Source organism: Rattus norvegicus, chromosome 19 (assembly GCF_036323735.1).
Source record: "Rattus norvegicus strain BN/NHsdMcwi chromosome 19, GRCr8, whole genome shotgun sequence".
NCBI classification, from domain to species: Eukaryota; Metazoa; Chordata; class Mammalia; order Rodentia; family Muridae; genus Rattus; species Rattus norvegicus.
In genome coordinates, this window is record NC_086037.1 from 47,546,430 (window position 1) to 47,572,081 (window position 25,652).

At 43.8% G+C, this 25,652-nt stretch overlaps 1 protein-coding gene across 14 annotated transcripts in view; it reads left to right on the plus strand.

Annotated features, from left to right (window-relative positions):
• Positions 1 to 25,652, plus strand: part of Arhgap10 (Rho GTPase activating protein 10) — a 261,750-nt gene that overhangs the window by 193,647 nt on the left and 42,451 nt on the right. For 12 of the 14 annotated variants that reach the window (XM_039097987.2, XM_039097986.2, XM_008772531.4 and 9 more), the window contains one exon: positions 12,598 to 12,748. In XM_039097987.2, coding sequence (XP_038953915.1) covers positions 12,598 to 12,748 — 151 coding nt within the window. Of the gene's footprint in view, positions 1 to 10,926; positions 11,118 to 12,597; positions 12,751 to 25,652 lie in introns of those variants that run through there. The other 2 variants (XM_017601359.3, XM_063278288.1) reach the window with 1 other exon arrangement.

Genomic DNA, 25,652 nt, shown 5'->3' on the forward strand with positions numbered 1-25,652 from the left:
GATGGCAGAGGATCTCAGCCTCCTGTTAGCCCAATCAGAAAAAAAGTCTCTACTTCATGGCACACAGCAAATAAAACCCCAGTGAGCTTAGGCCCGGAGGCTCATCCAGAGTCCCCTCTGGAGAGCAGCCGACAGGCACCTTACTCTCACCTGATGAGGAGCTAAGGGCCTTTGGAACAGGGGATTCAGCTAATTGTGCTATCCTCTCGACTCTTTGAAGCTGTAATGTGTTAGAGCCGTCTTATTGTACAGTAAGAATCAAAACATACAGTCTTGACGAGTGTGTTTGTAGCCAGTGAGGCTATGATGACTTGTTCAATCAGAAGTTAACATGCTGAAATGGAACACTCTTCACAACATTCACACCCTTCTCAAGTGGAAATAAGTTGAAAATCCCAGGCGATCAGCAGGATCACTAGATAGCTTTGGAACGGCTTGTGTACAGTAATTCCAATATATGTGCAAGCTTACATGTAGTAGAATTTTTTCTTAAATTTAAGTTATTACCAGTAGTTGTCTTATGGGGAAAAGAATATTAGGGAGAAGCAAGGTTTAAGTGAATGAATTGTCTAACATTTCTGAGTGTATCAAAATCAGTAGTGCTGTGGAATGGAGAAATGGTGGTCCATTTGTAATTTTCTAGTATCTTATTAATCACCAGAGACTTAAATTTATTGCACGATAAACAAATGTTTTTTTATATATGTTATATATCTGCCCACTCCAATCTTTTGGGTGGAAATAGAAATCCCGGAGAGACCAGGTCTTAGATGAATAAACTTAATTTGTTGGTTTCCCCTGAGCTGCTTATGTCCGACAGTCCTTCTTTTCTAAGTAAATTCTTATGTGGCTGTTTTGTCCTTAGGTGACAAACTTGAAATATTAGTGACAGAAGAGTGTGTGTATGACCTTGTTGGCACATGTTAACTGTGAGGCTTTTACATCTTGAGGTTAATGTGGGGATGGTTCCTTTGTTCATAGCCATGTCTGACTATGTATGTATGGTGTTGGACGGAGGATGGAAACACATGTATCTTACTGAGGTAAAGACGAACGTTCTCCAACACTTCCCCCTTCATACTTGAGAGTTCTCCGACTTCTTCCTTGGACTGTGGCCAAAGGGACTCTGCTATAACCAAGAGATTTGCAGCTTCTGCTCTGTTCTTCTTAAGACACTTTTTTTGTGCCATGGAAGAAATACAGCTACTCTGAGATGGCTAGGCTGCAAGGCAGGTAGTTCTCTTTGGAAGGGAGAGAGTGAGGGAAGGAGGAAGGAGTGCTTGCTCCTGTGGAAGGGGGGATAGGATGGGTAGGGTGAAGAGGGGAGGGAGTCCTTTTCCTGCAGTAAGCAGAAGGGACCTCAGGTTTCAGTGACAATGCTTTGGAGATTCCCAGTTGACTTCCTAGGAAGTCCAAGGTGACACAAGAACGTTCTCTGTGAACCTGTCACTTTTGTATTATAAACCTTTGGGAAGCAGAAATACAGAAGTGGATCTGAGAAGCTGTTAATCATCCCCATATGACTCAGTATAGGATCAGCAGCTCTACAGTCCGGCCACTGGGCAGTGCATTCCGCATGAACTCAGGGCCTGGGCATGCTAGGCAGGAAACTCTGTCTCTGATTCCTGTCTCTAGTTCTTGCCCTTTCTTTCCTGGCACACAACCCTGGTAGAGACAGACATTTCTCCCTACATGCTCCTCTCTGCTCTTCCTCAGCCTGTGTACTTCACTGGTGGGTTGAACACCACTGAACGGGTAGTCTAGGGGTTTTTATAGAGAGATGATAGAAATTGGGGTGTGGTGCAGGGGGTCAGATGGAGCTGGTCAGTCTACAACCACATTGTGTCCTGGTGCTGCCTCTTGGCTTTGGCTGTATCCTTGTGTGTAGATTCTAGGGAGACCTGCTTATGTAGGAGAAAATGAGAGAGAATGAGAAACCAGGCTTCCTTTCTAACACCCCAGACCTCTGACCAGGCCAGAACCAATGGCATTTTAACTTACACACTTTTGGTATCTCTGGCCTTGTGAGGACATCGCTGCCCAAAGAGCAGAGTCTGCTTTGGTTTGTTTCTTTATTTTTGGATTTTGGAAGCAGGGTTTCTCCCAATTTTCCAGTTTCATTGAATATAGACTTTTGTAATAGGATCTGATAATTTTTTAAATTTCCTCAGTTTCTGTTGTTGTGTCTCCCTTCTCATTTCTGATTTTGTTAATTTGGATACTCTCTCTGGGCCCTTTAGTTAGTATGGCTAAGGGTTTATCCATCTTGTTGATTTTTCTCAAAGAACCAGCTCCTGGTTTTGTTGATTCTTTGTATAGTTCTTTTTGTTTCTACTTGGTTGATTTCAGCCCTGAGTTTGATTATTTCCTGCCATCTGCTCCTCTTGGGTGAATTTGCTTCTTTTTGTTCTAGAGCTTTCAGATGTGCTGTCAAGCAGTTAGTGTATGCTCTCTCCAGTTTCCTTTCGGAGGCACTCAGAGCTATGAGTTTTCCTCTTATCACTGCTTTCATTGTGTCCCATAAGTGTTGGTATATTGTGCCTTCATTTTTATTAAATTCTAAAACGTCTTTATTTCTTCCTTGACCAAGTTATCACTGAGTGAAGCATTGTTCAGCTTCCATGTATGGGGCTTTCTGTCATTTTTGTTGTTATTGAAGACAGCCTCAGTCCATGATCATCTAATAGGGTGCATGGGATTATTTCTATCATCTTGTATCTGTTGAGACCTGTTTTGTGACCTATTATATTTTGGTCAGTTTTGGAGAAGGTACCATGTGGTGCTGAGAAGAAGGTATATTCTTTTGGAAAATGTTTTTCTAGCCTTTTACTCTAAGGGAGTGTCTGTCTTTGTCACTGAAGTGCATTTCCTGTGTGCAGCAAAATGCTGGGTCCTCTTTACGTATCCAGTCTGTTAGTCTATGTCTTTTTATTGGGGAATTGACTTCACTGACTTTGAGAGATATTAGGGACTAATGATTGTTGTTTCCTATTATAGAGGTGGACTTATGTTTGTGTGGCTATCTTCTTTTGTGTTAGTTGAAAGAAGATTACTTTCTTGCTTTTTCTAGGGTATGGTTTCCCTCCTTGTGTTGGAGTTTTTCATCTATTATCCTTTGTAGGGCTGGATTTGTGAAAATATATTCTGTAAATTTAGTTTTGTCATGGAGTATCTTGGTTTCTCCATCTATGTTAATTGAGAGTTTTGCTGGGTATAATAGCCTGGACTGGCATTTGTATTCTCTTAGGGTTGCGTGACATCTGCCCAGGATCTTCTGGCTTTCATAGTCTCTGATGAGAAGTCTGGTGTAATTCTGATAGGTCTGCCTTTATATGTTACTTGACCTTTTCCCCTTACTGCTTTTAATATTCTTTCTTTGGTTTGTGCATTTGGTGTTTTGACTATTATGTGACAGGAGGAATTTCTTTTCTGGTCCAATCTGTTTGGAGTTCGGTAGGCTTCTTGTATGTTTATGGGCATTTCTTTCTTTAGGTTAGGGAAGTTTTCTTCTATGATTTTGTTGAAAATATTCACTGTCCCTTTGGTTGGGAATCTTCACTCTTTTCTATACCTATTATCCTTCGGTTTCTCATTGTGTCATTGATTTCCTGGGTTAGGATCTTTTTGCATTTTGCATTTTCTTTGACTGTAGTGCCAATGTTTTCTATGGTATCTTCTGCCCCTGAGATTCTCTCTTCTATCTCTTGTGTTCTGTTGGTAATACTTGCATCTATGACTTCTGATCTCTTTCCTAGGTTTTCTATCTCTTTTTTTTTTCCGGAGCTGGGGACTGAACCCAGGGCCTTGTGTTTGCTAGGCAAGCGCTCTACCACTGAGCTAAATCCCCAACCCCAGGTTTTCTATCTCTAAGGTTGTCTTCCTTTGTGGTTTCTTTATTGTTTCTCTTTCAATTTTTAGATCCTGGATAGTTTTGTTCAATTCTTTCACCTGTTTGGTTGTGTTTTCCTGTAATTCTTTAAGGTATTTTTTTGTTCCTTCTTTAAGGGCTTTTACCTGTTTATCTGTGTTGTCTTGCATTTGTCTTTTCTTTTCTTTTTTTTTTTTTTCCCCGGAGAGCTGGGGACTAAACCCAGGGCCTTGCGCTTGCTAGGCAAGCGCTCTACCACTGAGCTAAATCCCCAACCCCTGTCTTGCATTTCTTTAAGGGAGTTATTTGTGCCCTTCTTCAAGTCCTCTATCATCATCATGAGATGTGATTTTAAATCCAAATCTTGATTTTCTGGTGTGTAGTGATATCTGGGACCTGCTGTAGTGGGAGAATTGGGTTCTGATGATGCCAAGTGGCCTTGTTTTCTGTTGCTTAGGTTCTTGCACTTGCCTCCCACCATCTGGTCATCTCTGGTGTTAGCTGGTCTTGCTGTCTCTGCCAGTGGCCTGACCCTCCTGTAAGCCTATGTGTCAGCACTCCTGGGAGACCAGCTCTCTCCTGGTGGGATCTGGGTACAGAGAGCGGTGGCACTGGGTCAGCTCCAGTCTGTTTTCAAGGTTCTTGAAGGGCTGCTGGGGGAAGCATCTGGAAGCTGCTATATTCACATCTGGTGCTGGACTGGGTTCTCTCAGAGCCTTGGCTTCCCCATACATATATATGGTTTCTGCATGTAGAGTATGCGGGCTTCTTTCCACATGAGGCCACCTTAGAACTCCAAGAAAATATTGTGGCCAACAAGGCAAAAACAGAGAGTCAAGAGGGTCTAGCATTAGATAATCCTATAGCTCATTCCTACGTACACTGTTGGTTGAAGTTGTTCTGGGCCCCCGTTGATGTGGGGAGAAGAACATTAATTTCTCCTCTTAATGAAGAGTATCAAAGAAATTGTCATATTGTGAAATTGTCACAGATGGTGAATGCTTGGACTATTTGCTGTAAATGTGTCTCCTTTCTCTTACCAATTAGCAGTAATCTATTAGGAAATTTCCCAAGAATATTGAAGAATCCTGTTTCTTAGCACATTTTCACTTGCGTTTCAGGATTAGTTGTTCCAAGTTTATTAAATGGGATTTAATTATGAGAAAATATTAATGTGCTGATCTCTCTGGAAATAAACTCTCAGTGGTGACAGTGTTGATTCTGGCCCCTTTCACTGTGACAGCGTACGTTTACCTGACTCTGTCTGGTCAGTTCTTAGCCTTTCAGACCAACTCGAACACCAAGCACGTAATATGACAATGTCAACAGTGATTTGGATGAAGGCTTCTGCTCTGCTACTCTGCATGTGGCTCTCTGGTTGTTTTATTTGACTGCCTCTTCCCTCTCTAGTTAAAGGAATGTGTTCAGCATGAATACACCTATCAAATATGTTTGGGAACATTTGTGTCAAAGCAAAGCCACTCTTAGGCCTGGCCAGGGTGAGCTCCCTTGAGCAGAAGCCTCCCTCCTCTTTGCTCTTGCAGTGTAAGGATTGTGAATGTGGGAGGGACAGAGCATTCCCAATGGATGAGGGGTTCAGGTCCTGGGTCCATTCCTCCTTTAAAGGTACAGGAAGTGGAAAGATGGATTCTCTGTTACCTTTCAAGATGTATCCCTTAAGATGTATTGATGTGATTGATACAGTTGACACTGGAGGAGAGGCTGGTATTTGACTCTGGGACGTGTGATTTATTTTCTCTATAGACACAGCTGGGTAGAAAGAATTGGAAAGGCAGGCTGTTAGATTATTTTAAATATGCATGTATGACGGTTCTTAAATTTCAATGGTAATATATGGTCTATGTATTTTAAGTTAAATCTTTCCTTGAAGTTTACTTTTGATAGGTGCACGTAGCAAAGGCTATGCCTGATGTGTGTAGCCAAGGACAGAATCCTGAGAATCCCAGAAGCTGAGTTCACATAGAATATATTGTTGTTTTCCTCTTTAAAATTAGACAAGACCCCAAAGACTAGTCATCAAAGCTTTAAAAGAACTGTCTGTCTCTGTGGGGTTTGTGGATATTTAGTTGCGTTTCCTGTTGCTGTGATAAAATACCTTGACAAAACCAAGTTAAGGGAGAAAAGGTTTATTTTAGTTAAAGTTAAAGTCCATCATGATGGGGAAGGCATGGCAGGCGGCAAGAGACCGAGGCAGCTGGCCGCCATAGTCAGCAGACAGAGAATGTTAACTGCTTGTGTTCAGCTAGCTTTCCCTTAAGAAACTGGGGCCCCACGATGCCACCTAACAGCAATGGAGCTTCCACCCTAGTTAACCTAGTCTGAATGAGATAACCTCTTACAGGCAGGGCCAGGGCTAACCTAATGTAGGTAGCCTTTATCACTATTGCCAGAGGCTTTATCTCTCTGGTGATTCCAGAGCTTGTCAAGTTGACAACACCAAGCAGTTGTTTTTTTAGCTTCTAAGAGACTCTTTTAACTTTGAAACATATGAATTATAATTTGAAAGTTATTTTTTTTTAGTAAAGAAGGAAAACTGTTGCCATAAATTTTAGAAATAGTGGTTAGTTATAAAGGGATAGCCATCGCCACACCCAGTGTAACCTCTCAAAGTACCATTGCGGGGACAGTCACTGCCATGTGTGGTTCTGCTTTAAGGAGTTCAGTTGGTGCTGGCATGAACTAATGAGGGCTCTAATGACCTCTTAAAGAGGCAGCCATTTTGGAGGTTTAATCTGTGCCTTATTGTTTCCTGCTAGAAAACTAGATACTCTGCTTTCCTGTGTTCCAAAAGATTTGTTGGCCTAGAAAGTTCTGTGAGGTGACACCCGCTACTTCCAGATTTGTTTTCTGGGACTAAAGTTTCCGAGTAACACATAAGGTAGGACATTTTAGTCAGAGTTGATGCTGACTTCAAAGGGTGCCTCACTTGAGGGATCCCTGACTCTCCTGGACTGGCAAATGGTAGGCTTCCTGTGTGGACATCTTCTGCACTGCTTCCAGGAGTAGGATGCTTTCAGCCCAGAAAAAAAGTGAACAAGAAGAAAAAAAGGAGTGCTCTCTTTACAAAAAGAGGTTTGGCCAGACCAAAGCTGAAAGGGGTAGGGGCAAGGATCAGTTATGGAGTATGAGTCATAGTTAACATAGCACGTACTTCATTAATGTTATTTTGGACCTTTATTGTTTTAAAGTCTTTACCTGCATGTTAGCAAAGGGCACACTGAAGGAAAGTTCTAGTGAGGAGAAGATTTGCAGCCATTTGGGTTCTGGAAGCTGCAGCTGCAGCTGCAGCTGTGTGGGGGAAAGCACTTCCACCTGACTGGAAACACGATATTGTTGGATTTCCTAGCTGTGTGCAGGATACCACCACACCTGGAGTGATATTCCAAACTTTGGCAAACCAGAAAAGGGCACTTTATGGTCGGGAATATGTGTTCGCTCCACGGCAGAAGGGCGGTGCATCTTCGCCTTTGTGTAGCTCAGAGTAAGTGACTGGTGAGCATCTTATCTGCTGCCATCTGGTTCATAATAGCAGAGTTTTAGTGCCTGTGGTCCCACTGCCTCTGCCTAACACTGGCAGGGTATTATACCCACTGCTGATTCCATGGACCAGCCTATGATGGAGTGTGTGGCTGTGAAGGTGCGCTCCTCTCTGCAGAGGCTGATGGGAAACAGCTGACCACTGAAACTGCTGGGCATTAGTCTATGAGAGCTGCAGAAAGCAGTGTCCTTTGAGGCCTGGGGACATGTCCCCCCAAAGGAAGCCTGAAGTAGAAAGGAAACCAAGAATCCTATCAGCTTCATATATCTGCCGAATAAAATCGGTTTGTTTCTTCCCTTCCCTTCCCTTCCCTTCCCTTCCCTTCCCTTCCCTTCCCTTCCCTTCCCTTCCCTTCCCTTCCCTTCCCCTTCCTTCCTTCCTTCCTTCCTTCCTTCCTTCCTTCCTTCCTTCCTTCCTTCCTTCCTTCCTTTCTTTCTTTCTTAAACTTGTAAATCAAAATTAAAGGCGTTTTTCAGAAGAGACAGGCAAAATCAGGGCCACAGTCAGAGCTTAAGACTTTGGGAAGACTGCACAGAAACAACATGTCTTTTGCTCCTGAGGAATTACAACAGTTGGCAGAATTTGTCCAGAAGAGGTGTGTTGTCCCTTGGTAGCCACTGGAGATTGGTTCTTAGATGTCATTCCCCTGACCCATGTTGCCACACCACCCGTGGGTGGCCAAGCCGTTTATGTAAAGCAGCATATTATTTCCGTATAACCCCACGTGCCCTCTTGTATACTTTATCTACACCTAATACAGTGTAAATGTAGTGCCCACATTGCACTTTTAGAGGATAACAAATAATGACAAGAGAAAGTCTGTATGTGTTTAGTACAGGGATAATGTCAGACATATTGCACGTGTTAAATAATTGTACCTGCTGCTGCAGCCGCCAGAAGTATCTAGAAATAATCGACAGTCTTTCTTCAACACTGAAAAACAACGGATTCCTGCAGAAACATGTTTGTGAAGATGAAGGACTTTATCCTCTTTCAGATGCTGATGGTTTGCGTTGGGTGCTGATGCAAAAATTTCAGAGACAATTCTTTTCCTGTGGCAGAAGTGATGCAGTCATGTTCACTGTGGCCCTTGGTGGCATAGCATGAAAATTGGCAGAGCAGTCGTCTGCTTGTGACGGAGCCCTATTGCAGAGGCATCCGCTTCATTGCGTCTGAGGAGCCTGTGTCTGTAAGAGCAGTGACAGGCCTCTGTTTGTACTGGCACTGTGAGGAGACCTGAGGAAGCTTTGTTTTATTGTTAAGATTTTCTGGTCTGAAGTTTTCTTATGCTATAGCTAAGGTGTATGAAGAAGTGTCTTACCCAAAAAGAGGAAGTTTTGAGTAAATGTGATCTGTGCTTTAAAAAAAAAAAAAGGCAACATGAGGTAGAATGCTAAATTAAGAAATTGAAAATAGTGGGAGGCAAGTTAATGTAACAAGTTAATGTAACAAGTTAATGTAACAAGTTAATGTAACAAGGGAATCAAGCCCCAAGAAAGACACCTGGGACCGGGAAAGTGCAGGGCTTCAAGAAAGATGTTTTGAAAATGAACAGCAGAACAAAATGGGCAGTACATTCTAGAAGCAGAAAACAGCTCAGCATTTTAAAGTAAAGAGCTTTGCTTATTTCCTCCCCAAGATTCAAAAAAGGTATAATTTAAAACCATTCCTGCACATTGCAGAGAGAATCATAACGATTAGTTTTATATATGTGTGGAAGGAGAAAAGACCTTTGCATGGATGCTGGTACACTGGAAGCCAAGGTAACCATGTGTGAAGGAAATAGGACGTCACTGGTGGGCTTAGATCCATGAGCCCAGGACCGCCTTGTCTAAGCAGTGGGGAGCGATTTAAATTTGAAATTTTAGTGTTAAGTCAGAGAAAGGAAGACATAACAGACTGTTGTGTGTGGCTTTTCACTGCCTCACCTTAATTCTGAGAACTGGCCACCCCCTATCCAGCTTCCCTTGAATCCACAAATAAAAGATAACACACAAAGGTGGCTCATTTTCAGCTTGTCTTCTTGGCACAGTTGCTGGGTGCTACTGTCTCTGACCTGGAAGAGCGCGCCCTTATCAATACTCTTAGCTCTGCACCTCCTTCCTACCTGCCCTAAACTTTAGTTGCTCACCTCCCCGACCACCCACCTATAGGAGCAGCCTCTGTGGCCACACTGTTGTGATCTCACGAGGCTCATCAACTTTTCTCCATCAGAAGAAGCCTGGCGAACCCTGTCTCCTCCCTTGCATCTCCCTTTTCCTCCAGGGACCTGAAAGTCCCCCCTGTACCTTCTGCCCAGCAATTGGCCCATGGCTTTCTTTACTCAAGAACCAATTGGGGGTAGGGTTGGGGGATGAAGAGATGGCTCAATGATTAAGAGCACAGACTGCTCTTCCAGAGGTCCTAAGTTCAATTACCAGCAACCACATGGTGGCTCACAATCACCTGTAATCAAATCCCATACCCTCTTCTGGTGTCTGAAGACAGCTACAGTGTACTCACATTCATAAAATAAATAAATCTTTAAAAAAAAGAACCAATTGGGGAACAGGACCTTAGCATCAAAACCTTTCCTACAACAAATAGTTGTTTGGTTCTGAGTTTTGGGAGAGTCATGGAGAATAGTTCATCTGTATTTGTTGCTCTAGCTCGGTACGTGTGCCTTTCTCTAGAACACTGGAGTAACTAATTGCTCTCAGAATATCTGAGATGGTGGGAAGTGGGCCCTGGCTCTTGAAAACAGTACTTAAGCGGAACAATGGCGTCTGAATTCAAGTTCGTTATTTATGCGTTGTGTCACAACTGAAGGTTGGTACCATTTGTTCTGAGTCCTGCGAACCGAGTGCTGTACTGAATGATGGATTGTGGCAAGAGCCTCTCAGTTCACTAACGTCAATTCCAAGCATCACGCTCAGCTTCCATAGCTGGTGAGGTCTCAGAGCAAAGACAGTGCTGTGTCTAATGAATACCTAGGCTTGGTAACTGCATTGAGGGGTTTCATCTCTCTGGATGCCAGTTCCTCAAAGAATTTATTAAGGCAGTGGTTATGGGCTGGAATCTTTGAGCCATCATATGCATAAATGGGATGGGGAGTGTAGTCTAAGGAATTTGAGGTGCATGTCTAGTGCCATTTTTTTTCCTGAAATATGTTTTGGTGTTCTGATTTTGCCTTCAGTCTTTTGACAGTTATCTAACTGTTGTGGTGACTTCCCAGGTCAATGTTTCTTTGCTCTGGCTACACAGAAGAGTGACCTGGGAACTTTAAAATGTAAATCAAAGCAAAGCAAAACAAAACAACTTGAAGGTACAGATTCTGTGTAAGCCCAGCAGTGCCTGATGTCTTCTCGAGACCAGCCAGTGTTTGGCCCCAGCTTATGGTTCAGAGCTGAAGTTCTGGGGGGGACTCAGTTCAGTCGTCAGTAAATGGTGGAGTCACGGGAGTTCTGGCCCTGAGGGCCAGGCAGGCAGCTCATCTCCTTCCCTATATGTCCTTGTCTAGACATCTCACCTTCAAATGAGGAAGAGGCGTAAGGATGGTCGACCCCTGCATCCTGCTGTCTGTGTGGTTCTTCAGGAAGGCCTGCTTGGAAAGTTATCACCTGCCTCGTGCCAGTCCTCGGAGCCTAACTTCTCCATGGGCTTATTGGTGCTTTGGATACCCTGGCCCAGGATGTTGTTTGGTTTCTTCTGGTAACATTCCACAGGCACCTGCCATGTTGGTAGGATTTAAACATAGATAAGTTGAGGCCGTTATAAAGTGCAGTTCTCCCTAAGTGGGATTAGCTTCCCCTGTCTCTCTTCTAACTGCTCTACTCCTGTAAGCCTTTTAAAACTTTAACAGTAACAATGGCAGCGATGCAGCGGGGCCAGCAGGCAGGCAGCAGAGAATTTACCACGGCGGCCCATCTGTCAGTTTCCCTGGGCATCCCAGATTCTCTGGAAAGCCCCTGTTAGCAGGTACAATAGCAGACAGGATTTTCACTAGCAAATGCTTGTCCATTGCAACTTAATAATGCTGTTTATACATGAGGGGGCAGTGTGACACCATAGAGCAAACAAACTGTTAAATTAGCTTATTTTTATTGGTGTTTAGTAGTTTTTAGGTGAGATTTCTAGGATATTCAGGTAAACCCCTCTCTCAGCACCAGTTTTTCGACTTGGACACATGTATAATACACACTGTCACCCACCACATTAAGTCACGTGAGTGATTTCTAGTCAGATGAGCAGGTAGTAACCTCAGTGCCTTTTGAGTTTACATTTACGTTCTTTTAAAGCGAGGAGCTTGCTTCTTGTCTCTACCTGAGGAGCCTGTCAGTTGCCTGCAGTTGCAGTGTCTGTCAGACTGATGTCTCCATTGTTTTATTTCATGGCTTCATTGAAGGCTGCAAGGCATGTGGGCTGGAGGGAGCCTTTAACCTTAGGTCTTGGTGGCCAGGGAAGGTCCGTGATAACTCACCGCAGTGTAATCTGCCTCTCTTTATGACACACACATAACTTTGTCCAAGGGAAAACAAATTGCCAAGCAAGGAAGCAGCACATTTTAATTAATGTTATTATATCTGATATATGAATGGCATTGTAGATAAATCAAGGTGGTAATGTTCTGGGTTTCAGAAGTGGAAGAGAAAATTATTAAGAGGGGTGGAAGGTTATTAAATAAATTGATGAAATCTACAAAGCATTAAATAAGGAAATTATGAAGAATGTAAATAAGAATTGAGACAGGTAATTGCATAAGCACAGGCTATTTTTAAATGTGTAAAAAATGTTTGCAAGTGGATGTTTCTGTTTGTGTAGTACGGGGAAAAGATCAAGTCGAATGTTTTGGCATAAGAATAATAACCCTTTGTGTACTTAATGCTTTAATACTGTATCCTGGCTACCTTCCTTTGGGGCTGGAAAAGGGCTGTGATTTTGTCTACTCCATGAGAAAAACCATCGTTCTTGTTTTCTTTTGGGAAAAAAACCGTCTTTAAAATACAATGATTGGGTAGTGTTTTAATGTTAGGGAGATGCTTTATTCTGAAATTTTATGTTAAAAGTATTTTCTGATGCCAAATTCAGAGGGCTGGATTTTGTCTCTGGCCCATCACCAGTGAACCCCAGATCTAATGTGGTTCTCCCAGTGCCCAGGTCACCCATTATCACACTTCTTATCCAATGACAGATTTTTCGGACCTCGCCTGATACCACATTTGCTGAGCCCACATGCCTGTCAGCGTCACCCCCAAACGCTCCACCACGACAGTCCAAGAGACAAGGGCAGAGGACGAAGAGACCAGTGGCTGTGTACAACCTTTGTCTTGAACTGGAGGAGGGTAAGATGCTGATTGGATTTTCTGCTTGTTGGCATGGTGACAGCGTGGCAGTCACGCGCCCTCTGGGCTGTGTGTGGTGCTTCAGTCTCTGTTCTAATTTCTTTCTCTCCTAAGATTGTAATGTTTTAGATTAACAGGGAGGGTGACGCTTTCTGGTCAGAGAGAAAAATGCAAGTTTCTGTTTTATGTTTGTTTTTGTTATGCACAGTTCTTTTTTTATTTTCGAAGACAGCTTAAATTTCTTTTTTGGGAGACTTGTGTGACCTCCTGTGAGGTTACATAACCCAGAGACAAATGGAACTAAAATTAAAGCAGATCTTTGATGTGAGGAGCTGGTGGAGCCAATCCACTGCTAATGCGTCTGGATTAAAGGCACCGGTTGGTCACTTTTGCTGTGGGGTTTGGGTGTCTGCACCATACTGAAGCCAGTGGGGTGAAATTCTCCTACTCCTGTCAGAAGCCGGGAGTGGCAGACTGACCTTTGAAGTTCAGCTACATGAGCTGGGTTCAGTGGAACTGGGGCAGGTGCTGGTTCTCCTGTCCAACCAGGCTCTCCTTGCCAGCTGCCTTTCACCTTACAGCCATGTCTGAGCTGTGAGCCCCACAAAAACTGATTGGTGATTTGTGGTCATGTGGTTTTGCGTAGTGAATAAGGTGATGCTGTGTCAAGCCTGCGTTTTTTACATGTTGCTCTTGCCATGACTCTCTCCTGTAGAGTCTGTTCTCCAAATTTAAGATGTTTCCTGAGGTTTTTTTCCTCTTCAAGCCCTCAAATCTTTCCAACGCCTGAGGATGTATTGCTTAGAATCAAATTATAATACCCGCATCATAAACACAAAGAGAAAAGTATCTACTGGTTTATGCAAAGAGCTGATGACTGACTTCAAGGGACTGGAAGTGTATTTAGAAAGACCCAGAATGCCTCTGTTCATAATACTGGGAGTATGGGCTTCTTTTCCAATTGCTCCGTGTGCACATGTGACAGAAATACAGTCACACTGGAGAAATGCATGAATCGTTAATATCATTTTCCTCTGTGTGTGTGTGTGTGTGAGAGAGAGAGAGAGAGAGATAGATACAGAGACAGAGAGACAGAGATACAGAGAGAGAGAGAGAGACAGAGAGAGACACACAGAGAGAAAGATATCGATTGTGTGTATGTCTTATTGGTCAATCATTCTGTAGCCTGTCTTTTGAGGAGTCTCTTCTTGACTTTAGAACTCACGGATTGGCCTTAAACTGTGGGGATCCGCCCATCCCTGCCCCTTTACCATTCAGTGCTGGGGTGTAGGCCTGTATGGCCAGGCTCAGCTCCTGTGTCAGGTCTGGGGTCCACACTCCAGCTTTGCAGCAAGGACTTCATGCATGAGGCCGTCTCTCCAGCTCCCAGAAAGTCTCTTCAGACTTACTTTCCACTTGTGATCCCAGCCCTGTTTCTTTTTCCCCCTTCTTCTCACTTTCATTCTTTGTCAACAGAGTTGCTAATAAGGAGTAAAACTGACTGGTTTGAGTTTCACCTTCTCCTCTGTCTCACCTGTCCTGGTAGAAGTGTTAATAAACAGTGAAACAAGCAAATGTCAGAAGGTAGGAGAAGAAGAAATACACACAACCCAGAGAGCCAGCCAACAGCCTCCAGGGAAAACAAAACTGGCTGTTTCATAGCGGAGGTGATCAGTTGGGCATTCGTCTGCAAATATGTCCACGTCTTACTGTTCTTAGGGGTGAAGTTATATCTTAGCAAGTCTATGGAGATGCTACCTCTGTGCTAAGCTTCTGGATGATTATTAATGACTGAGCAATGTCTGCTAGCAGTATGCACACCGTTGATGGAAAGCTCAAGGTGCCACAGAGTACATCGCTCCAGGAGCAGATGTCGGAGGTGATCTTTTGTGCTTTTCCCCAGTGCCCAGCAAAGGTTCTGCCATGGAACTGCAGTGGCCACTGATGCCAGGCTTCTTAAACGTTACTTGGTTTTTCTGTCTTACGTTTATTATCTCATGATGTTTAATTACATGCTATTTTACTGTTTCCTACTTTATAACTGTTATTTCTTTTTGGCGACAACCTCGGCTTTTCTTTTTCTCTAACTTTAAATATTTGAGATAATTTTTTAAATAATATACATTCTGGTTATGGTTTCCCTTCCCAACTCCTCCCATATCCTCCCCATTTCTCACTCACCCAGGCCTCTTTAAAAAATTGCTAATATAAGACAAGATGAAATAAAATCAAACAAACCAGAAAGTCAGGGTTTGATTGCAGTGAAGAGACACTGTGACCACAGCAAGTCCTTATAAAGATGAACATTAACTGGGGCTGGCTTACAGTTTTAGAGGTTCAGTCCATTATCATCATGGTGGGAAGCATGGTAATGTATAGGCAGATATGGTGCTGGAGGAACCAAGAGTTCTACATCTTGATCTGAAGACAGCCAGGAGGAGATTATTCCACAGTTGGTGGAGCTTGAGTACTAGGAGACCTCAAAGCCCACCCCCATGGTGATGTACTTCTTCCACAAGGCCACACTCACTTCAACAAGGCCACAGCCCTAATAGCACCACTTCCCATGGGCCAAGCTTTCAAACACATGAGTCTGTGGGGGGCCAAACCTATTTAAACCACTACAAGGACAAACAGTTAAAAAAAAAAAAAAGACAAAAAGTATACATCCACACACTTATAGAGTATCAATAAAAACAGAATTGGAAACTAAAACTTATAAGTACACGATCTGTAGGTCTGTAGGTCTTTTTTTTTTTTTTTCTTTCAAGAGCCCATCCAAAGCTTTGCGAGACAAAATCCTACCAAACCACCATTGTGTCTGTTCTGTGTTGGCCGTGTACTTCCGGGCCTGGGGTTCCTGTAGGAGGAGCCTTCTCTTATGAGAGCTGAGTAAGGTACTGATCTCTGGGGAGAGCAGAATGTTATTAGTCATTTTATTGCTGTGCTATCTTAGCAAAACAGTGTTTGGTTTTCAGCTAGGTGCATGGCCAACCTTGAGTGCGTGTTTGTTCGTTTGTTTTCAGCTATCCATGTATCGGTGTTTTTGCTTGAGTGTATCTGTGTAGCACATGTGTGCAGTGCCCATGGAGGCCAGAAGAGAGCATTGGATCCCCTGGAACTGGAGTTGCCATGTAGGTCCTGGGAACTGAGCCTGGATCCTCTGGAAGAGCTGCCAGTGCTCTTAACTTCCGAGCCGTGTCTCCAGCCCCACTCCACCCATCTCACATTGTCATAGTTAGGAAAGCACCTAAGCTTGGTGATCGGGCGATTTTTATATTACCTTAAAGCTGAGAAGGAAATGCAAATCAATTAAAAGGGAATGTTTCCCTTTATTGCTGAAGCTAAGCTTCACATTTGAGTTTGTGAGTCTGAGCGTCTGCTGAGAACGGTAGAGAGGTGGGGACACATCTGAAAGGAAGCATGCAAGGCTTTCCCATATGTTACTGTGTGAGCCTATGACCTGTATAAGGTACTTATAAAGCGCTTGGCAGCATCATTAACATGCTAAAAATTAAGAAACAACAAAACCTCCTTTTTAATTGTGATTTCAGTTCTTTGAGAGTGCATCAGGCTGTGTGGACCAGTTTAATTGTGATTTTCAGTTTAATTGTGATTTCAGTTCTCTGAGAGTGCATCAGGCTGTGTGGACCAGTTTAATTGTGATTTTCAGTTTAATTGTGATTTCAGTTCTTTGAGAGTGCATCAGGCTGTGTGGACCAGTTTAATTGTGGTTTTCAGTTTAATTGTGATTTCAGTTCTTTGAGAGTGCATCAGGCTGTGTGGACCAGTTTAATTGTGATTTTCAGTTTAATTGTGATTTCAGTTCTTTGAGAGTGCATCAGGCTGTGTGGACCAGTTTGGGCTCATGCCTTCCGTCTTAGCTTTCAGAATACTCACCTCAGTTGAGCCCACCACATCTAACTCACTTGTTTATTCTTGCTGCCGGTACTGAGAGTACCTTCTAAACTGTCTAATCTTCAACCTCATGAAGGTTCAAAATGTCACTCGCCCAATGTCCCGCCAGCAAGAACGACGCGCGGCAACAGGATTCTTCTGCGAACAAGCCATTACTGTGTTACAGCTCTCTTGAACAGGGACAGGGGACCACGAGCGGCAAAGTCGCTCGCCTTATATACACAACAGTATGCTAATAATCTCTCAGGGATTGGTGGGGCACGGGTCACCCCACTATCACCCCACTACTTGTCCTCCAGGGATTGGCGGAGAATGAATCACCTCACTAGCATGGTACCGCCCCTCATTAGCATATTAACGGCCAGCTGACACCAGGTGCAAAACCTGCGCGTGCGCAGTACCGTTGTTCACCACTGGAGGGCGCCCTACATCAAAAGGCCATTTAAAAATATTCTTTATTCTCACCGTAGTCACTTCCTGTTTAAAATGTAGTATGAATCTGCTGGAATATTGTAATGTGACAATGTCCATGTTCTCCTTGTCTCATAGAGGAAGGTAGATTTGACTTCATAAAATATAGCATAAATAGTTCTTGTTTAAAAGGTAGGTAGATGTTTTTCTTGCCAAGTTTGAGGGGAAGATTTGAATGAGCGAGACTACTTGTGTTTTGGTCGTAGGCTTGACATCTGAGTGAAGAGCCTTTGGTGCGTTATCTCCGTGTTGAGCCAGCCAGTCAGTCCTGTAGAGTGCTTAGCTGGGTTGGGCTTAGCATCCACACGAAGGTCACTGCAAGAAGTCAGTAGGCCTGTGTGGGGCGGTGAGACAGTGTCTTAGTTAGGGTTTTACTGCTGTGAACAGACACCATGACCAAGGCAAGTCTTATAAGGACAACATTTAATTGGGGCTGGCTTATAGGTTCAGAGGTTCAGTCCATTATCACGGCAGAAACATGGCAGCATCCAGGCAGGCCTGGTGTAGGCAGAACTGAGAGTTCTTTTTTTTTTTTTTTTTTTTTTTTATTAACTTGAGTATTTCTTATTTACATTTCGAGTGTTATTCCCTTTCCTGGTTTCCGGGCCAACATCCCCCTAATCCCTTCCCTTCCCCTTCCTTATGGGTGTTCCCCTCCCCATCCTCCCCCCATTGCCGCCCTCCCCCCAACAGTCTAGTTCACTGGGGGTTCAGCCTTGGCAGGACCCAGGGCCTCCCCTTCCACTGGTGCTCTTATTAGGCTATTCATTGCTACCTATGAGGTCAGAGTCCAGGGTCAGTCCATGTATAGTCTTTGGGTAGTGGCTTAGTCCCTGGAAGCTCTGGTTGCTTGGCATTGTTGTACTTTTGGGGTCTCGAGCCCCTTCAAGCTCTTCCAGTTCTTTCTCTGATTCCTTCAATGGGGGTCCTGTTCTCAGTTCAGTGGTTTGCTGCTGGCATATGACTCTGTATTTGCTGTATTCTGGCTATGTCTCTCAGGAGAGATCTACATCCGGCTCCTGTCGGCCTGCACTTCTTTGCTTCATCCATCTTGTCTAATTGGATGACTGTATATGCATGGGCCACATGTGTGGCAGGCTCAGAATGGATGTTCCTTCTGTCTCTGTTTTAATCTTTGCCTCCCTATTCCCTGCCAAGGGTATTCTTGTTCCCCTTTTAAAGAAGGAGTGAAGCATTCACATTTTGGTCATCCCTCTTGAGTTTCATGTAGAACTGAGAGTTCTACAGCTTCTGCAAACTTACATGGTTTGGATGTCATTCCCAGGTTGAAAATTGATCACTCTGTGCACAGCAGTGTGGCGTTTTTACAGAGACTACCCTGTAGGCACATTTATCATGAAAGTCATTACTAAAGTTGTCAGAGTCAGTATGAGCTTGGTCATACAGTGATTTTGATACAGGTAATAAAAAGCAATTGATAACAATTTTTGTCATAGATGAACAAATGACATTCAATTTATTTGAAAAAGAACTTAAAATTCTAGTTATTTTCTTAAAGATTGTTACTGTTGTGAGTGGAAACAAGTGTGGTATCTAGATCTCGTAACTAAAGCAGCTATTAAGTTTTCTGAAATGTTTGCCTTTTAAAGGACTACACACTCCTCATTTTCCTCCAACCTTTAGAAATCCCTTGAACCTCAAAGCTGCATCAGTTTGGCTGAGTCTGTTACGGAGCAGCAGAATCTGAGGTGGGCTTCTTGTCGCTTTGCTTGGCTCTGCTTGGTGCTTTTCTTCCATTTTTATTTCCTCAGAACTAGTACTTTGGTAACCGGAGCAGCTAAGGCTGTGAAAGGCTGTCCCTGTGTCCATGTCCACGCTCCCTCTGTTATGAGGAGGAGCTGCTGTGTTCTCGTGGTTCCCTCTAACATGGAGGGAAGTTTGTGAGCCTGCTTGAGATGAAAGTGACCTCTCTTGGTTTTCTTTCAAGGCAGGAAGAATAAAGAAGTAATGATTTGAAGAACGAGGAAAAGAGACTTACCATCTGAGTTTTGACTGAGTTCTTCCTTCCTTCATACCAGCCCTAATTTTAAACAGAATTAGACGTTTATGGGACTAGTGGTTACATGCATCTTCCTGAGTATAATTAGATATTCTGTGCCTGTCTTCTATGCATGATATAGCAGTTTACTTCTTCAGGCAAGTTAAAAATATGATTTAGAATCATCTGGAAGCCAATTGGCAGGATGTAGCGTTCTCCACTGTTGCTCTGTCTTGGGTATCGTTGGGTTGGCACTTTTAACATTTGGATGACAAATGTGTTAACTGCAGCACATTTTGTTGAACGTGTGTTATTGTAGTCCTGCAGCGTGGCGGGTAGTGTGAGGGGGAAACAGAGACAGAAGCAGAACGGAAGGAGCATACGCTGTGGAGGGAGAGGCAGATAGAGGAGAGGCCTGGTGCTTTCTTCTTGTGTTTTGGGGGAATGCATCCTTACCTGGATCAGCCTCTGAGCAGAGATCAGGACAGAAGGATCACAGAGAGGTCCTTTCAGCCACCATTCAGTACCGTGTGTTGACAATGGACACTGAAAATGGTGATGGATCTGAATTTAGTCAACCAAAGTAGATCGAGGCGTGAGCAAGGAAAGAGAAGTTGAGAAGGTGGTCTTTTAAATGTAGATTTTTTTCAGCATAAACTTGGAGCTTTAAATATGACAGGGAAGTATTCTGTGATATCTATAGCTTATTAAATTTTTTAAGTTATAAAATAGTGAACATTATTAACTGGAGTTTTTTGTCGTTCATTTGTGGCTTTTATGGCAGCGGATGCTGGAATTGGAACTAATGTCTCGCTCCTCACAAAAACCAGCTATAAAACCTCTGCCACGCACACTGTTCACACGCTCAAGCTGATTTGTTAATAGAGTTATGGCATATCTGCAGCCGAAGGAGGCAGAGACACTCACTGGTTCTGGGTTTGGCAAACGCAACTGTTTCTTGTAAATAGTGTTCCTATTGCCGGGCTCTTTTGGCAAGACGATTCTGGTTCAGAAGAATATGAGGAGCACTAAGTGGTTGTCAGTGCAGGAGAGGAAGAATTGTGACGTGGAAAGGCCGCAGAAAGAGAAATAATAAATATCAAAGTGTTATGTCTTCATAGAGAAAAAGTAGTCTTCGAGTTCACAAACAAGATGAAACTTACTTTTTCTGGATGCATTTTAAAGTTTTAATTAAATTATAATTGTATCATCCCCTCTCCTAAACCCTTTTTATACCCTTTCCCTTCCACAAAGTCATGAGACCTACTTTTTGAGGGCTGTTGTTCTGTGTACATAAATGAAAAGTATGGAAACATGACCTACTGAGTCTGTTGGGTCTTGCATGTGTGTTTCTAAGGATGAACACATGGTATTAGGTAATCGGTCAGGGGGCAAGTCCCCGGGGAAGACTCACTCTTACTTCTCAGTAGTTGTTATTCACTTAGAGCTTTTCTTGTAGGGATGAGGCCCCTGATTTCTTCAACCTCTGTTGGCATTTCAGCTGGTACTGGAATTGGACAGAACTCAATCTACTCTCTCTTTTGCATTATGTCCACTTTGATCTATAGGCTCAACCCAATGCAAGGAGGCCACCACCGCGCAAAGATGTCCGGGACACCTGATTTATCCGTGTGGCTTCCAAGAGACAGCCCGTTTCCTATAGATGCGCTTTTGTCAGGGAGTCGTGGCAGCCTTGTCTTCTCCAGAATGTTAGCAGGGCACTTCCAGCAAAGTGAGAAATAGATGTACCCGGCATGCGTCATCACTTACATCCTGCAACTGTTGGCTTTGCATGTGGACATATCTGATCAGCATCTAAGCAACCCATGTGAGAGCCGCCCTCCGTCTTGGGGTTGGAAATGGTTCTTTCTACCATTTTTGTAACTGTTAAGCAATCTGGTATTGCAGTAGTGGGCTCTGGGTCCTAACTTCCTGAGTATTACTACCCCTCAGAGCATGCATACCATGGTTCTTTGGTGGAGAATTACTATGTCGTAATGCTGAGTCTGAGACTGGGCCCAGAGTGTGGCCGTCCAAGTAGACTGATGATTTCTTAACTCATTTTTACAGTGATGGGACTGACGGGTTAGGAAAGGCAGCTAGAAGCTCCTGGGCTGGGACCGAGTTGTGGCATGTGATACATGCATGCGGCCGCCTCTGCGTGGGCAGCTCCTCCGACGCTGCTGCGAACTGCTCAGCACCCCCCACCCCCGGGGTTAGTGACAAAGCAAAAGGCAACTTCTCCAACTTCCTGTGTAGTCTCTGCTCTGCCTCTGTGTGGGATGAACACTGTCTCTTCTCTTAGGAGGGGGTGGTATTTAACACCTTTAAAAACACATAGCTGCCCTGTGGCGAAAGTGAGGTTGTGGCAGGTAACAAGCCTGTATAGAAGAGAGAAAGCCTCTAAAGCTCATCTCCCCGCAGAGCATGTTCTTTCTTCACTCCTAATAGCTTTTATTTTAATTTCTAGTTCTGAATTCAAGCGGCTGCCACTCTCTTTTTAGGGCTCTCTGAGAGGCTTGCCGCGTGGGAGGGTAGTTGGGCTGTCTAAGAAACATCTTTTCAAACCAACTGCAGTATTGTTTATCCTGAATGAAATAGAAGTTTTAAGGCTGTCAGTCAAGAGTGACTGATTTGAAGTGTTTTTTTTTTTTTTTTTTTTTTTTTTTTTGGATAGGCAGGAAGACGAGCAGATATCTTAAAGTGGAAGGTATTATGCCATCGTGGCCAATTCCGAATTACTTACATTGCTAAGGGAATCCATAAGGACAGACCTAGCAGAGCAGCTGTCTCCTTCCCCACCCCTCCTTGCCAGCTGCTGAGGAGGACAGGAGTATCCCTCTCGGCAGTGGCACATCTGGGCCTTGACTCCCTTCCGTGAGCCTGTTTGTGGAGGAGTGCAGTGTCACCTTTGGATGTTTAGAAACATTTTTCCCCCTTGAGCCTGTTCAGATGAAGATTTTTGTTGCATTTTGGATCTATGAATATTTTCTAAGCTGCACAGGCCTTTTTATGTGTGAAATGTAATTGCGATCATGATTTTATTTTTCTCTTTGGTTCATAGTCGGAATCATAGTTATTTAATTCTAGTTATCATCTTTTATAAAAACCAAGGTTTGTGCACTCTTTTCTTAAACTTGTTAAGAGTTTCTGGAGGGATCTGCCTCAGAGTTGAGGAATAATACTGTAATGGCCAACCATCATACTGTTTGACAGATACTGCTCTAACCCCAGTACTTACTAAACTTCGGTACTCCTCACCAGAAACTGCAGGTAGTCTGTATCTCTCTGTGAAGTAAAGAAACCGGGATGCAGAGGAGGTGGGTAGCTCTTTCAGACCCCACAGCCGTGGTTCACAAGGCAAGGGCTACCAGGCGGTCTGGCTCTCAGACTTTATCACTGGGTGATACGCTCAACAGTAGCAGTGCAGGCAAAGCCTCACAATAACAATAAAGATCTTTCCATTCCGTCCTACCCAACAGTATGACCATGAATGGAAAGGAAATGGGAAGAGACCCTCCTTTAAAAGAAATATTGTTTAAAATATACAACAATCATAGAAACCTAAGGGATGCTGTGGGCTCTGACCATGGTGATCCCAAGGGCTTAATTGTGTTTCTATCATTTTTATAGCAATCGATTGTTTTAACATGTGACATATACATGTGTATACAAAACATGCAGAGTTATGTAAAAAGATGTATGTGTGTAGAAGTGTCAGCTTTCCTTTGTGTCTCATGCTTCCTGCGCTGGGCCCTGGAGTGATGGTAGGGTGTCCCTGTAGGCACGGCCAGCTCTATCTGCTCAGCGCTTTTCTCCTTGCCGGGCTGAGCTGTAGCCTCCTCCTTCCGCCTTGCCCTTCACTGTTCACACTGCTCCTGCATTTTGGAGTTACTATTACTGGAGAGACTTGGGTATCAGAGAGTTTTGTTGACTGGTAAGCTTAAGTGTGTGTTTAAATGAACCTAGACTGAAGTCCCTGGCCTCCCCTTGATGGCTTTTACGATGGCCTCAGCAAACCCAGCTCTGTGCCCTAAGTAAGAGCTTGTGCAGTGTAACTATGATGTGGTTTTGCGAAGCACAGTTGAGCTCCAGTGTGTGGTGGCTGCTCTAGACTTTTAGCTTCTGTTTTCTTTGTGGTCTAATACATGAACTACATCTGTTGATGTGCTTTCAAAGAAAATGTGATGTGGCCTTTTAAATGATTTTCATCTACCATAATACCTAGGATTGTTGATGGCTAAGTCCTTTGTTTGGTAATTGCTTGTAATTAATGTTCAGTAAGACAGAGAAAGCCAGGGGCGGAGAACAGGTGAATAGTTGGGAGTTTTAGTAACTTTACTATTACACTTGTGGTTTTCAACCCACGGGTCGTGACCCCTTGGGGGATTGACTATAAATAATCTGTATATAAGATACTTACATGGCAGTTCATAAGAGTAGCAAAGTTACAGTTGCAAAATAGCAACAAAATAGTTATATGTTTGGGGTGGGGGGAGTCAGCACAGCATGAGGTATTAAAGGGTCACAGCATTAGGGAAGTTTAAAACCACTGGTTCTCCACTGCCTCAGTGGACATAGGGTTTGTGTCCTGTGCACAGGACTCAGTTTCCTCAAGTGTCAAAACCCTGTGCATCGCAGGAATCTATGTGAGGTTCAGCTAGGACTTGTTTCCCTTCGGTTTCTGAGGAGAATGATCCATGCCTGCTGCATGGTTTTTCTTGTTGGTGAAGGGAGAAGTCTCGGTCTCCTCAAACAATACCAGGATTGTAATCATAGTTACAAAAGCTCCACTTTGCAGGCTAGACAGTGTGGGGTGGCTTCTGTTGACTGGACTAGCCTTCCTCCTTCTAGTTCAATTGCTGCAGACTTCAATGGACCTTGGCAAGAGGTAGAGATGGTGCCTTGAGCTGTAACCCAATGCCCGGTAACTTCTGCTGTAATGGATAATGGAGTCCAGTTTGGTTGTTAATTTTTGTTAGTTTGTTTTGTTTTGTTACGGACTTGATTACAATATAGCTGGTTCTCTCCTCAGCTTTCCCTGGTGTATAAATGAGCATGTTTTAGCTGTCCAGTAGCTTTCTCAGGCAAGTATTGCGATCAACTTTTTCCTTTGTTTTTGAATTTTTTTAAATTAAAATGTTACATCACTTCCCCTCCCTTTGCTTCTCCCAGCTGCTCCCAAGTTTCCTCTGTTGAGAGTAGGAGTAAATGCCTCCATTAGGTCACAGTGACGCCGGCCACTGTCAGCCTGCCTTGTCAGGCCTTGGTTCTTTAGTTTGCAGCTGGGGGGCTGACTTTCTTCTGATTCCATTTGTTTTTGAGGAGAGGTTCAGACTTTTATGTAGTCTTTTCTGTATTTTTGGAATTCGAGGGTGGGAGTCCCCTTTCCTAGAGGTGAGTTCAGGTACAGAAATGGCATTGCCAGGAAGAGTAAGTATCCTCCCATAGCTGCCATGGCCAATCCGTGTGTTGCTAAGCTTTAGTAGAGCCCCCCTTTGACTTCCCTTATCTCTTGAGAGCAGAATGGCCTGGAAAGAGCAGTGGCTAGTCTCCTGTGGTAGGGTGCCATTACATGAAGTTGCAGTGTAACTGAGACAAGGGGTGAGAGAGGGATTGGGGTTGGGAGGGGCTGGAAGAACCTCGGGTTCTTTCCCCCATGCTTCCTTCTCCTAACCTAAGATGTAAGGAAAGTTTCCTGAGCAAAGGAGTTTTCTGTCAGTGTCATGGGAATAAAGACTCTTTGAAGTAAAGTTGGATCTGAGTTTCCTAGGAAGACAATTGGCTCATTCACATATTAATAATGTCTGTGGTTTAGATGAGTTTTCCAATCAACATGCATTGTCCAAGCAACGTGTCTATTTAAGGGATGGGCCGTGTGTTTCCATGCACTTTCCCAGTTAAGGGTAACTAGCGCATAACGATAATACAGTTTTTCTGATGTACGTGACTTTGTTTGTTTGTTTAGTTTACTTCATTTTTTGAGACATGGTTTCTCAGTGTAGCCCTGGCTGTCTGGGAACACTCTCTATAGGCCAGGCTGGCCTTGAACTCACAGAGATCCGATTGCCTCTGCCTCCCAAGTTCTGGGACTAAAGGTGTGTGGCGCTCCCGCCTGGCTGGGTTAGGGTTTGTTATAGTTGGATAAGTATCTGGCCTCAGAATTCTGAAAGAGAATAATTTTAATTTCTGTCTTGCCTCTGACAGTTTCCTTGCATAGACCTTGCGTATTTGCCTCTCCTGACAGAGCGTCATAAAGACAGTATGCTGCAGTTCTCTGGCCGTTTTGGTCTCGTCTGCCTGGCGTATGGGTGGCTGTAAGAGGAACACTAGAGTTTCTCTGGTTTGTAGGTGTAGGATCTGCCGTGCTCCTTGCCAGCCTCGCTGCCTGCAGCCTCTCTGCTGGGTACCATTCTTCCCTTTGTGTGCAATCATTCCCAGGTGGAGGAACCCATGATGCTCTGACAGCTTGATCCAGGGCTAGGCGATGAGGGAACCTCCTAACTTTGTTGGACG